The sequence below is a fragment of the Lynx canadensis genome, chromosome A1, assembly GCF_007474595.2.
Source record: "Lynx canadensis isolate LIC74 chromosome A1, mLynCan4.pri.v2, whole genome shotgun sequence".
In the NCBI taxonomy this organism is placed as follows: domain Eukaryota; kingdom Metazoa; phylum Chordata; class Mammalia; order Carnivora; family Felidae; genus Lynx; species Lynx canadensis.
Genome location: NC_044303.2, coordinates 116,484,001 through 116,498,047, shown reverse-complemented (window position 1 = coordinate 116,498,047; position 14,047 = coordinate 116,484,001). Strand labels below are relative to the sequence as shown.

At 52.9% G+C, this 14,047-nt stretch overlaps 1 protein-coding gene across 5 annotated transcripts; it reads right to left on the bottom strand.

Moving 5' to 3' along the window:
• Positions 1-256: 256 nt before the first annotated feature.
• On the bottom strand, positions 257-13,751 carry SLC4A9 (solute carrier family 4 member 9). Of its 5 annotated transcripts, none has more exons than XR_003969633.1 (23): positions 13,476-13,751; positions 12,976-13,136; positions 12,592-12,705; positions 12,101-12,156; positions 11,818-11,975; positions 11,468-11,555; positions 10,974-11,128; positions 10,664-10,780; positions 10,318-10,492; positions 10,026-10,159; positions 9,590-9,852; positions 8,452-8,510; positions 8,284-8,365; positions 8,031-8,077; positions 7,789-7,902; positions 6,432-6,593; positions 6,106-6,284; positions 5,280-5,352; positions 3,030-3,098; positions 2,601-2,774; positions 1,844-1,996; positions 1,389-1,492; positions 257-319 (listed from the first exon to the last, which is right to left on the bottom strand). XR_003969633.1 is itself a non-coding variant. In XM_030319654.1 (22 exons), exons 1-22 carry the CDS (start codon positions 13,691-13,693, stop codon positions 1,439-1,441), a joined length of 2,940 nt encoding a protein of 979 aa, XP_030175514.1. In that variant the 5' UTR covers positions 13,694-13,751; the 3' UTR covers positions 1,251-1,438. The 5 variants fall into 5 exon arrangements, 1 of the variants encoding a protein (XP_030175514.1); XR_003969628.1 differs by lacking the exon at positions 8,284-8,365 and adding an exon at positions 6,697-6,771 and having other exon boundaries at positions 8,031-8,219; XR_003969632.1 differs by lacking the exon at positions 8,284-8,365 and having other exon boundaries at positions 8,031-8,219.
• Positions 13,752-14,047: the final 296 nt, after the last annotated feature.

Genomic DNA, 14,047 nt, shown 5'->3' with positions numbered 1-14,047 from the left:
GTTTTCTTTCCCTTTTGCAAACTGAAGAAAGTTTCCTGAAGACCCCCAATTCTGTAAAGAAGAATTTGTAAGGGCAGAAAGTTTAAAATAGGAAGGGCTTCCAGGTCCCTTTAATGGGATAGAGAGTGAATAGGGCCTAGTCAGTCACCAGGGCTTACCAGCAGACCCCCTTGTTCCCTGCCACTCTCTACCTCCTGCTCAGGAGGGCAATACAAGTCTTGGCCAGCTGCCCTCCAGTCCTGCCCCATTGTTCCCAGACGACTGAACATCTGGCTGTTAAGCCAAAAACCAACAATGTCCTAACTTCCTGAGTAAACACCTGTGAACGAAGAGAAGACATAGTTGAGTCAGAGCAAGTGCTCAGGGGCACAGTAGGGCAAAGAACAAGGCAAAGGAGTTGGTAGGGGATAAGGAAAAATTGGATCTTATTCTGGGTTTGCCACTGAATTGCCCTTTCTCCCTCTGGCCTCTAGAATTTTCCATTGCAAATGGTGGGGCTTCTTGCACTCTAGAGCTTGGAAAAGCATGGATAGAAGGGGGTTCTATGACCCCAGAAATTCAGCTTATCACAGGGGAAAAACACCAGGCTTTTGCACATGCCGCACCCTCGGCCTAGAACATGTCCCTCCATCTTATCCTGCACAGTGTTTATTCATTCTTCAAATTTCAAGTTATGCACCCCTTCCTTTTCTCCAACTCCCACCACCCCACCTTCGCCACCCTCCAAGAAGGGCTTAGAGGCCTCTCTGCTCCCACAGCTGGTGCTTCCCTTAGCCACCTCTATCCCACTCCAACAATTGCCTGTTGGTTTTTCCCAGTGGAATTTAAACTGATGAAGTTAGGGACCATGATTATCTTACCCCTGTCTCTCTAGTATCTAAATACTCCTTAAGTACAGTATTCATAAAATGTTTTCATAAGTGGAGGAATAAAAATTGAAGGAATGGCAAAGTGGGCAAGTGACAGAATCCCTCCACTTGTCTGGAGTGTGGTTCTCAGCAGCCTAAGGAAGTGGCCTCCAGGGCGAAGGAAAGCAGCAGGGACATTTATCTTCCTTTCATCTCCTCCCCAGTTCCCTACATTCTTTCATCATCTTACCCCTTCCTCCCACCAACCCCCCCCACCCCCCATCTCTACATCTAATTTGGTGTGAGCTTCAGCTCCCTCTACTGGCCAGACTTCAGTGCCGCAGGGAGCCAAGCCCAGGTACCCTGGCTTATTTCATTCTTCCCTCTGGGGAGACCGTTCTATTCCCTCCTCTACTTTGGGGTTCATGAGGGACTGGAACATGAAGGCAAAACAGGCTAGTCAGCACACTGGAAGTTTCCAAGGTCTGAGTGCACACTTCCCCATCCCTGACTCCAGGGGCACTTCCCTCACATCCTCACCTCATGCTCAGTTTCCTGGAGTCTCTACTCCCAAATTCCTCCTACTCCAGCTAATTCACAGAGATGTTGATTTCTGGAGCCCTTGGCTGATACATCAGCTCTGACTGTGGAAGAAAGATCCCAAGATGAGTTGGGAATAGGCAGAGACAGAGCAGAGAGAAAGGGACCCAGAAAGTGAAAGGATATAAACCCACATTGAGACAAAGATCAAGGTTGAAAAAGCCCACCAAATTGTCATCAGACCTTTCCAATCCCATGGGTTGATAAACTAGGGCCCTTGCCCTATAAAGAAAGATTTCCCTGACCCCTTCGGTGTACCTGTGTCAGTGAGGAGCTAAGAGGAGTGATTGTGTTCAGGCTTAATAGAAATATTAGACTTTAGGGATAATTCCTGGTCAAGAAGGTCTTCCCCACTCCTGCCCCCTTCTCCTGAGAGGGCCCATCCTGCGGCTTACATCTTCAGTGTCACCACTAAGTGAGTACTCTGGCTCCAGTCCCTTCTCAGGGATGTTCCTTTCCTTCTCTGGCATCAGCTCGTCCAGCCAAAGGAGTTCCTGTGGTGAGAAGACCCACTCCAGTGCCTTTCGGACCCCCACCAGGCCCAGCAACTGCAGGGGTGCAAACAAAACCCAGAGCTGTCAGCAATAGCAGCAGAAACATGAACTACAGTAACATTCGTTGAGCACTTCCTATGTACTAGACACTGTGTATTGTTTCACTTAATGCTAACACATTCCTACGAGGTAGATATAATTGTTCCCATTGTATAGAGAAAGAAACTGAGGCCTTGAGAGTTTAGAAACTTCTCAGAAGTCACATAGCTGGGATGTGGTTGGTCCTACTACAAAGCCTATGGCTCTTAACTTCCTCAGAGCGTAAGAATAAGGCCAGAAGCCACCTGTGTTATCACCTCACTGAGTAATAAAAGTGCCTGTATTACCTCTCCCAGGACCTCAGTTTTCTTTTGGACTTTATATTCCTACTTGTGGTTGATCAGCCCAAAGAGGTTAGAAAAATAGAGATGAATCTGGTATCCCAAGACTAACCTATCCATAGGCATCTCTCGGCCATCTTTCTTTGTCCTAAAACTCGCAACCAGAGCTAGGGCAAGTGAGAGGGGAATGTCTTCCTCCTGTGTAGGCTTTGGCCACCCTCCCAGGCTCAGAGTCTCCCAGGACCCCCAGGACATTACCCAACCTTGCCCCAAGTTACCATGAGGGGGAAGATGATGGCTGCAGGAGTAGATTTGATTATCCAAAGCAGACCCAGGCAGGCAAGCTGGATAGCTGTGAAGAGGTGGACCCTGCTCAGAGGCACATGTCTCAAGAGGAGGAGGTCTGGCTGGTGTTTTGCTGGCATCAATAATAGCTGTACCCTCTTTGTGAACTAGGGGAATAAGAGGAGGAGGAGGAGAGCAGGGTGTTCAGCGTGGAGGGTGTCACTGTTAGCTGTCCAAGTCCAGCGTGAGCGGGAAGTCAGAAGGCTCCCTTGGCGCCCTCCCCATTCAGAGCCTGGCATCAGAGTTCCTGAGCCCAGGAGAGACAGGAAGAGGAGAGGAGAGGACTTGGCAAGTATAAGCAGAAGGCACCAGCAGGAAAGAAGAGGAGGAGTGAGACTGCTTGGTGATTCTAATGGGCCCACCTGGATGCTGCTAATCGCTGCCACTCCCATGTACAGGAAGATTCCATAGAGCACAGGCATCGGGATGAACTGGTAGAAAAAAAGTAGAGAGCTGGCAAAGGAGTTCACTTCTGCTAGCTGCCCAGACCCACACTCCCTCACCTCCACCCCCACCCCAGCCTTAGGCTCCAACCCCAGCCTCCAGCATCCACACCTAAGTTGACCCAAGTCTTTCTCTTCCTTTCCCACTTTGCATGCCTGATACTGAAGCTTCAAGGTGGTCAGATGAGGTAAATTTTATAATTTCCATTTCACAAAAGGGGGAAATGGGTTTCAGAGAGATTAAGTTAACTTGTCCACTACCTGGCCTACTTCTCCTATCTTATCTATCACTTTCTTCTTCGCTCCCTCTGTTCCTGCTATATGGCTTCCTTTCCTTCTCTCAATATGCCGAGGTTTATTTCTATCCTTTGCAAGGCCTTTGCTTTGCTTTGCTATTTCCCTCTACCTAAAATGTTCTTCCTTGACTTCCTTCTCGCTACTCAGGCTTCTCACTGCTCATCTCTTGATACCCCAGAAGTGGTGGGGTGTCTTGACACCTTTCAATCTAAAGTAGACCCCTGGCACTCTTAATCACCTTACGCTCTTATATTTTTCATTAGAAGTAATCACTATTTTGGGGCGCCTGGGTGGCGCAGTCGGTTAAGCGTCCGACTTCAGCCAGGTCACGATCTCGCGGTCCGTGAGTTCGAGCCCCGCGTCAGGCCCTGGGCTGATGGCTCGGAGCCTGGAGCCTGCTTCGGATCCTGTGTCTCCCTTTCTCTCTGCCCCTCCCCCACTCGTGCTCTGTCTCTCTCTGTCTCAGAAATAAACATTAAAATTAAAAAAAAAAAAAAGAAGAAGTAATCACTATTTGAAATTTTCCTGTTGTATTGTTTTAATTTTTTTTTTCCTGTCTCTTCTCACCAGACTGCAAGCAGTGGATGGTCTCTTTTGATCACCACTCTATCCTCAGTCTTTGGAACAGTGTCTAGCATATGGTTTATGCTCAGTAAATAACTGCTGAATGAGAGTCACCTAGTTAGCAAGCAGCCAATCCAGTCTATCTGGCTCTTTCAACTACTCTACTCTCACCCAGCCTCCATGACCTTTCCCTCCCCAAACCTTTCCTCCCTGGTGACTCTTGTATGCCATTCTCCGTGTCCTCGCCTTAGCTTGTTGAACCTTTCTACGATTACTTATTACTTAATTTTTGTTCATGTGTGTATGTTGCTGATAGGGGCTTGGCTCCATATCTCTTTTCAATACTCCTGTCTCCCCTTCCTGCCACTTCTCCCAAGTGCCTAGCAGAGCCTTGCACATGGCAGGTGTTCTATAAACATCTGGTAAGGGAGAAGTGAAGGGGTTTTGTCTCAAGGTTTTCCTGGGATGTGATGATCACACTGTTAGTCTGAGGTTTGTTGGCAGGCTGGAGCAAGACTGCCATACCTCTTGGCCCATAGGGGATGGTAGCGTGCCCATACCCGGCTCCACTGGGTAGAAAACCCACTGGGTAAGAGTTTGGATTCTCAGATAGATCTGAGAAACTAGCTCTTTTGGGGGTGCCTGGGTGGCGCAGTCGGTTAAGCGTCCGACTTCAGCCAGGTCACGATCTCGCGGTCCGTGAGTTTGAGCCCTGCGTCGGGCCCTGGGCTGATGGCTCAGAGCCTGGAGCCTGTTTCCGATTCTGTGTCTCCCTCTCTCTCTGCCCCTCCCCCGTTCATGCTCTGTCTCTCTCTGTCCCAAAAATAAATAAACGTTGAAAAAAAAATTAAAAAAAAAAAAAAAGAAACTAGCTCTTTTGGTGGCCTTTTGTAAGCTACTTAATCTCTTTAAACTTCAGTTTCCTTGGGGCACCTGGGTGGCTTAGTTGGTTAAGCGTCCGACTCTTGATTTCGGCCCAGGTTGTGATCTCACGCTTGTCAGATCCAGCCCTGCGTTGCACTCTGAGCTGGGCGTGGAGCCTGCTTAAGATTCATTCTCTCTCTCTCTCTCTCTCTCTCTCTCTCTCTCTCTCTCTGTCTCTCTCTCTCTCTCAAAACAAACAAGCTTCAGTTTGCTCATTGGTGAGGTATGAATGTCTCTCAGGGTTCACGTGAGGATCAAATGAGACCAAGTGTGGAGAAAACTTAACACGGTGCCTAGTGCACAGTAAGTATTTAGCCAGTGTCAGTTCTTGCTGTATGTGTTATTATTACTGCCCTGCCCCTGATGCCAGCCTAACAAAGGTACCTTCAGTACAGGTGCCAGGAAGATGGAGGCTCCTGTGAGGATGAACACCACCAGGCCTGTCAGCCTCTGCTCCCTGTGGGGTGAGGGAAAAGTTAGCTAAGGGCTGGGAGAGCCCCCAGGGTGCGTGGCTTGGAGATGCTGACCAGACGCCACTACAGGCACTGGTAGGAGGGAAGTGGAGAGAGCCCTTCCCCCCCACCCCCCCAATAGTAGCCTGGCAGGGAGGGGGCCTTAGCATCATGTGCAAAATTGGTGGAAAGGAAGGGGCAGGGCACTTGAGCTGGGATGTTCCAGGCCTCTCCATCAGCTCAAGCTCATAGTTGCTCTTTGTTTTTATTTTTTATTTTGGTGCAACGTTAGCGATTTTTACACTGCCATAAAAACTTTCATTTCACAGTTTCAAAGTTGATTTCATAAACTTTCCACGGATTTATTTCCAACGGTTAGAAAATTGTTTTTGTCACAGTAACTTTGTAACATCAGTGAGGCACTCCTACCTTGCGGGGGGGGGGGGGGGGGGGGGGACGGGGGAGGGGGTTGTTAGGTGGCACCTCACCCTCCCTTGGCCCTGGCCGCCTCAGCCTTTGTGTCCATGAGGCTCCTCCCACGGGCCCTCCCACACCCATGGTCAAGAAGAAGAGGGAAGACCTGACACGCCCATCTCAGCCCGGAACCCACCCATTCACCCCACTGCAGTGCTTATGGAGTAGTGAGAGAGCCCTCTGGAGGCTTAGAATTTAAGCTGTCCAAATCACTCTGCCTTGTACTCCCCTACACCACCTTACGGACGGATCTCTCACTCTGGCCTCCTCAATATTGGCCTCACCTGATGCCCAGGAAGCTGCGGGGTTCCCCCAGGACACAAGCTGTGCTCTCTCTCCGAAGACTGTCCATATGGGCCAGGGAGATGACTGTGGCTGAGACATACCAGGGCAGCCCAAGCACTGATGTGAGCAGCAGCAGCACAGACACACAGAAGAGGTCCAGGTGGAAGCCAGCTCCCTTCTGCAGGTAGTGGTGGAGCATCGAGGATGAAACTAAGCCAGATCTGGGCTCTCTGTCCTCTGGAGTGGGAGAGGGAGGACCTGGACCCCACCCTGGAGTTTCTGTACCTTGGTCTAGGGGCCTCTGGTCCTACCCAGCAGGTCTTACCCGCAGTTTATATTCGGCACGGTTGAGGATGACCGCTGTGATCTGCTGGTCCATGAAGATGAGGATAGACAGCAGCAGAGCAGGGAGGGCGGCTGCCACACTCAGCCACCAGGGGTTGGCTCCAAAAGGTGACACCAGCCATCCACGCCCAGGGAGTGTGGGCTGGGAGAGGGCATTCCGTGGACAAGTTAGAGAGGGTCTCCCAAGAGCACCTCACCTGCACACCCCGGCTTTGGCATTCCTCCATAACCCCCAACCCCCTTACCCCAGTTCCAAGACCCTGGGTGGTAGGTGGGAGCAGTACGTGTGCATGTACAACTGGTTGAAAGCATTCCAGTGCCTTAAAAGAGGGCAGAAGAAGGGGAACCAGCCTGGGAGTTGGGCTGGAGCCAGGGGCTCTGGATTTGGGTTCTCAGGTGCCCTCCCTCCCTGCAAGAGGAGGAGATGGTGGGTGAGGCCTGCCCACGTTTCTTGATGTACAGAGCCCTCCTCCCTAGGCACCCCCCGCCCCCTACAACCAGGGTGGGGCGACTCAGGCTCAAACCTGCCTTGATCTGGGGCCAGGGCAGGGCTGGGTGTGTCTGCGTCTGCTCTGATTATAAGCGTCTTTGTGGGGGAGGGGACCCCAGTTGCCATCTCAGATTCTGAGCCCCTGAGGCTACCCCAGGTGGAGTCTCCCTGCTCTCCTGTCCTGGGGGAAGCTGGAGAGGAGGTCTCCAAATGCACAGGCAAAGTCTAGGTGCTAAGTCCGTGCTAAGCCTTGTCCTGTGCACTGCCGTGCCCTTGGGAGGGAGCTCCAGCTTTAGCAGATCAGAGCCGGCAAACAGGGGTGCAAAGAAGACAGTGCGGAGTAGTAGGGTGGGTAGGGCCAACCTATGACAACAATAAGTAACATTTTTTGAGATCTTGGTATGTGCCAGATGAGTGACTTACACTCATCTTCTGTGAACCTCAGAACAACTTATAGAGTAGCAGCTATTGTTATTTATTATTTCCATTTTACTGGTAAATAAATTGAGGCTCATTGATGAGAAATGTGGGTTGGCTTGCCTAAAGTCACACAGCTAGGAAGTGGCAGAACTGGATCTCGAGCCCAGGGCTGGCTGACTAGAACCCAACCTCTTAACCCCTAATTTATAATAATAACTCCCATGTTTTCGGTACCCACTGTGTTGGCAGCAACACCTCATTAATCCTCACAACAACTCCGTGAGGTCATTATTATTACTATTTGTATTTTATGAGCAAGGAAATGGAAGCTCAGAGGAAGAAAAGCATGGTATCCATTCATCTTCCTCCTCCAAAGTCCTGTCTGCTGGCCCTGCTCTCCCCTCTGTTCTACACTCCCAGCTCTCACCTTGAACTCGCTGGGCACCATGAGCTTTGGTGTGGCTAGACCCAGGAAGGAATCGAGGCCACAGCCCAGCAGCATGGCCAGGACTGAGGAGAAGTCACCGAGCACTTTGCGCACCTGGCCACACAGTGGACACTTGGTCAGGTTCAGGCCTGCCAGCCCCCTCCCTCTTTACCCTTTCCCATTCACAGACAGGGCCCAAGGCCAAGAGGCAGTACTCTCCCACAGACAGAGGTAACACTCACCACAGAGGGGAAGAAGCGGCTTGTCTTTACATGCTTGAGGGCCGTGGCTATGAGGAAAGAAGTAAGGAAGAGGAGGACAGAGAAGAAGGCGATGTCTGGGACTATATGACAGCCGGGACCACGAGGGTGGCCTCCCCGTCGGGCACACTCAGGTGGGGGCAGCAAGGAGGCATTGACCAGGCCTAGGTCCTGTATGGAGGGGTGTTCAGGTATGGGGTTATGGGTGGCAGAATAAACATTGACTGACACTCACTGAGACACCAAGGGCCCAGGATAGGAGGTCTCCAGCCACAGCAAATGTCTGGGCCTCTGTGAACTGTAAGGGTTTCCCTAGCCTGTGGGGAGGGAAAAGCCAGGAACCACTGACTTCTTTGGCTTCCACCATGTCTTTCCCAGGACTCTCCCAGGAACTGGCCCTCACCATGCTTGAGATGTCATCTCTGTCTTTTGGTTCTGTCTTCTTCCACTGAGACTCATTTCCTGGGAAGCAGAGAACAATTTGGGTATATGTGCCTCCTCTGGAAAGCTTCTCCAGCCCCTCAGGAGCCTGATCTCATGGATCCAACTGAGCCAGAAAGTTCTTAGTTCTGACTCATCTGTCTTCTGACTCTAAATGCTGTGCTCCTCAGGACATCTCCCAGTCCCTACCAATTCCTTACGTCTCTGTATCCCTGGTGCCCGGCATAGGACCAGCCAGAGCAGATGCCTAGCAAATGTTTGCTTAAAAGATGAGCACACCAATCTGTGGGTTTCTATCAGGACCAGAACTGGTTTTGCTCATGCCTAACACAGAGTCTGGCGCTCTTGAGAGGATATCTCTTCCCCATTCCTGCTGCTTCCTTGTGCAGGGGTATGTGCAAGTGTAAAACTCTGAGCTGCTCTCCCCCTCAGTCAGTCACTCAGACTAGGGAAGAGCAGCAATTTGTTCGACTGGTGAATTTGAGAGAAGGAATGGAGCATGCCTCTCCCTGTCCCTTCCTCTCCCCACTCTTGGGAATAAGCTGCCTGCCCTGTGCATGCAACTTAGCTCTGCCCTTCTGTGGCAAGACAGTCCCTGTCCAGGGCAGCCATGACTGGGTGGGTAAATCTATTTAATTTTGGTTTCATTGTTAGGAAGCCCGTTTCCCCATAGATATAAGCATGTTCTTCTATCAGCACTGTCAGAAATAAAGATGATATTGGGGCACCTGGGTGGCTCAGTCGGTTAAGTGTCTGACTTTGGCTCAGGTCATGATCTCGTGGTTCGTGACTTTGAGACCATCTTGGGCTCTGCGCTGACAGTGAAGATCCTGCTTGGGATCCTCTCCCTCTCTCTCTGCCCTTCCCTGCTTGCTCTATTTCTCAAAATAAATAAATAAACTTAAAAAAAAAAAAGATAATACTGGGCCTGCTCTGTTACTTCTCAATGGATTCAAAACAAAAGTGGGGAAGAGTGCTGCTGGTCATTGGGAAAGTATTCAGGATTTTGTTGAACTTAACAAGGGGGACAGCAAGGGGACATCCCCTCCCCCTCCCGCATCCTCCCCCATCTCTTCCAGCTCCGTATTCCCCTCACCCACCTCCCAGGTCTGGGTACTGGCAAAAGCAGCTGTAGGCAGGAGAGCCAGGGCTCTGGATGGGATAGGCACTGGTCAAGCTCAGCATTTTGCCCACAGCATCGTAGATGAAGATGAGGCTGATGAGGGCACAGAAGCCTTCTTCGGTGAAGCGGGTAAAGTAGCGTACCAGCACGCTGGCCTCTGTGGCCACTAGTGCCAGACAAAAGGTGGCCACCCAGATGCCCACCCATAGGCGGAAAGGCAGGTAGTCCAAGCTGTAATCTCTGGGGGAGTGAGACAGGCAGGGATTGCCAGGGCTGTTCTGCTCCCCACTTACCCCAGGTTAGGTACCCCTGGAGCCAAACAGACAGCTCCCTCCCTTCCCTATTGACCCAGCCAGGATCAGGCCAAGAGTGCAGCTAGTGAGGGTCTGGTGAGGGTGGGGGTGTTCTCCTACCTGCTGAAGGAGAAGAGCAGGCGTTCAAAGACCAGCACTGGCCCCGTGCTGCTGAGGATGGTGAGGGGCTGGCCAGCCATCAGGCAGAAAGCAGCTCCAGCCACTGCAGTGCCCAGAAAACTTTCCAGCACCCCCTAGAAGCCGGCGGAGGACCCTGTCAGCACAGGACACCGGAGTCCTCAGTACAGCCACCCAAACTTCCAGGGAGCCTCCACGGCCCACCCATTGCCCCAGGGGTAGCTAGCAGAATACTGAAACTTGTGCCTGCCCCCCCTCACATCTCCCGATTCACCTGAGCACCATCGGTGGCTTCCCCCAGCAGACCCCCAAAAGTGATGGCGTTAGTGATGGTGGCCAGGTAGATGTAGAGCACAGCCGAGAAGCACTGGGGATGCAGCGCGTCCAGGAAGTCACTGGTGTACCACAAGGCCTTCCGACGCACATCCTGGACAAGGCCCCCAAACAGCCTCCCACCCATGGTTTGTCAGTGACCCAAGTGCCCACACCCCACGCCCCTATCCCTGCTACCTTCCCTGTGACTGGCTGAGCCCCTCCATCGTGAGCATACACCTCTGTGCCCCTGTGACCCCTCTCCCCTCCCAGGACCCTTACCCCTGCTCTCACCCAGCTCACCTCACCTGCCTGTCCGCTGTAACTCTGGGCTGGGCGCGTGTGGCCAGTGACCATGTCTGTCCTCAGCCAGGGCCCCATGCTGGGCAGATGGGCCCTTGACCTCCCTCAGTTGTGAGAGGAGCCTGAAGAGAAGGGGAACCCAGGTTGCCTGAGGATCTCCAACCAAAATGTGACTGGGCCTGCTGCCTCCTGGTGGCTACTCTTATCTCTGCCAGCAGACCCTGAATCCAAAGATAAGTATCCCTTTCCTGGGATCCCCTCCCCTCCTCAACAGTGGAACTGGACCCAAGGTCTGTGGAGAAGACCTCCATATACCTTTTGTGCTGGGAAGGCAGACATTTGGGTGGGGCGATCCGGGCTGTCGGGTCCCACCGACCTGGAGGAAGCACTGTCACCTCCTCTAGGAAGGCATCCAAGGCTGTCAGAAGGTCATGAAGGCTGCTGGCCCGACGAACTGACCACTGGAATTGCTAGGGATAGGGGCAGAAAGGGGCAGTAAATGCCGATCTGGACCTTTACATGAATCTTTACAATCTCAAAGCTAGACACAAGTCATTCAAGCATTCCTTCATTAATACATGCATGCAGTGAGTATTGGGGGCCTACCGTGTGCCAGCAGTGTCCTAGTTAAGGGGGCTACATTGGTAGCCAAGAAAACTTAAGTCCTCATGTGCACAGACACAAAGCCACACTCTGCCTCATTGCTGTATTCAGTCACATCTAGAGGCCACAGTGTGCACTCTCACTGGCAAAAGTCTGCGCGTGCGTGCACACACTCACACACGCACGCGCTTGCCTGCCCAGCTCACCCGGTCACTGAGGAGGATGGCCATGGCCCGGCCCATCTCATGATAGCCCCTTCCCAGTGTGGAAGGACCAAGGAGGAGGCAGAAAAACCTGAGGGAGGAACCAGGCGCCAGAGAAAATAAGAGACTGCTATCCCACAAGGCAGCCCTGACCTCTGACCTTCCTACCAGCCCCCATTCATACGCTCATCATGTTCACACCTACTTTGCAGCCCTGACCACCACCCCCTCCCCAGACCCCTGAGCACCATCCCCACTCATGCCCCCTCAGAGAACTGAACCAGAGACTTCTCAACCCCCTCCGCAGTAGAGATCCTTCTGGGCTCCAGGACCCCCGACTCCCACAGCCTCACCTGCTGGGAAGGGGCACCTCAGTGAGGGGCCCCAACACCACTGGATCCCGCAGTCGTACAAAGGCCCCCAGGGGCCGTACCAGGAAGCCCAACTCTCCTGCCAGCACAGCCCCTGCCTCAGCCCCTGGAGGCAGCTTCCGTCTCAGAGGGTTCTGACGCTGGATGGGGGGTTCAAGGAGACACATGGATGAGTGGTTACGTGGGAAGGCAGATTTTGGTAGGGTACTGATTAATAATGAGGCCTGACTCCTCTCCCAGCCCTGCCCAAGGAAGGACCACAAACCTGTTCCTTCAGCGGGGCTTCCTCATTGTGAGAAGCCTCTCTTGGATGAGCAGACCCTTCGAAACACGATCAGGCAGCGAGTAAGAGTACAGGCTTTGGAGGTGGACACACCAGGGCTCCCTGACCAGGTTTACCCGTGATAAACTATGAAAACTAGAGTTCCCCTCATTGAGCTTCAGTTTTCTCATCACTAAAATGGGGCTAATTGTGGTACTGCCTCACAGGATGGTTGTGAAGATAAAATCAGAATATACTGCATGTAAAGCTCCTGGCACGGTGCCTGTCAAGAACGTCCCTTCACAAAACTCTGGCCCCTTCATTCTTCTCCCCTCACCGTTACCTCCGCTTCTCACCCGCGAGGCCTGGGTTGAGGCCCCGGGTTGAGAGGTCTGAGCCAAGGTTAGGCTGCTCTTAGTCCAAGAAGCTCAGGGGGGATCTGGGACCCTCCCACCCAGGGCTTTTGGTCCTGGGCCCAGGGAGGGGCCTCTCACCCTGGCAGGGCCTGGTGCCTGTGGGCTGGATGAGATGCTGGGGTCTCTGCAGCAGCAAGGCCTGCAGCTGCCCTCTCAGCTCTGGGCTCAGCGACTCCACTCTTGTCACCTGTTCTAAAGAATAGAGATGGGCCTTCAACCCTCTCCTGAGAGCTCCCTGTCCCCACACTCTTCCCCTTTCCCCTCTGCCTGGCTCCCTTTCCCTTCTGGGAATCTCAGTAAAGTTGCTCCTCCATTCTGCTTTTCCATCTCCTCCCTGTGACAGGGACGGATAATCCCTAGGGTGCAGTGGGGTGAGCTCTGGAAAGTTCCAAGGCTTTGGGGGGAAGTCTTAGGGAAATGGCATAGCTACTCAGGCCCTCCCTGTACAGGCTCCCAGCATACCCACGAGCTCCAGGAAGCTCTGAGCTGGACAGTCCAGCAGCACAAGGCCCTCGGCCAGTAGGCTGCGGAGCTTCTGAAGGCTGGGCAGTGCCAGGGTGGGCACGTGAGGGACACTCCACCGGCCTGCACCCACCTCCAGCTTCTCCTCAAACAGCACCCACCTGTGGTGGAGAGGAATAGACTGTGTTATTGGGGCCATCTCTCCCAGGTCCAGGTTGTGGGAACACAGGAGAGCCAGGGAAAGTAGAGCAATGGTGGGGGGGGGAGGCTGGGCCCAGTGGTGCATAGCATGCCCCTTCCTGGACATTCACCCCTCATCTGGGGTCTTGGGGAACTCAAAAGTAGACTGCAGAGAAAAGTGAGCATCATGGAGGGTGAGGGCCTGAATTGGAGAGCACAGAGAGGAACTCTTAATTGGGGCAGAGCATCTCCCCAAACAGGAGGAGTCACCAGCTGGGGAAGGGGCAAGACCCCATAAAATTGCACTGGGTCCCACTCACCTGCCTGTCTCTCTCCACTCCAGTGCCTGGGGCCAGCCCAGAAGTTCATTCAGCTGAATGAAGAGCAGAGGGTCCGTGGGTACCCCCCGATCCCCTCTGTCTGTGTCTGAGGTGCCGTCAGGGCTGAGGCAAGAGCCAGGGCCATTCTCCAGCTCTCCTGTGGGCACATTTTCACAAGCACTGGAGACTTCAAACTCTTCCTGGCCTGGCAGCTTCATCTTGGGGAGGCTTGCACAGACTCCCAGGGATGGTGCAGTCCTAGGTTTTGAGTCCTAGGTTTTGAGCCAGGGGCCCTCTGGCTGGCTGCATTTATAATGCACCCCCACCCTCCATGCAGCACAACACAAACAGAGCAGGGCCTGCTGACTCCAGAGCCAACTGGGTAATCCCCTTTCTTGCCTGCTTTTCCCAGCCCTTGCTGCCCGAGAATGTTTGTAAGGCTAGCCTGATCTTTCCCAGGCTCTAAAGAAATGCCCAGCCTGGGGCAAAAATGTTGTGTGCATTTTCTGTGGGATCAGGTCTGACCCCACTGTGTTTTGTGTAAATTAACATGAGTAAGTCACTGGCCTGGG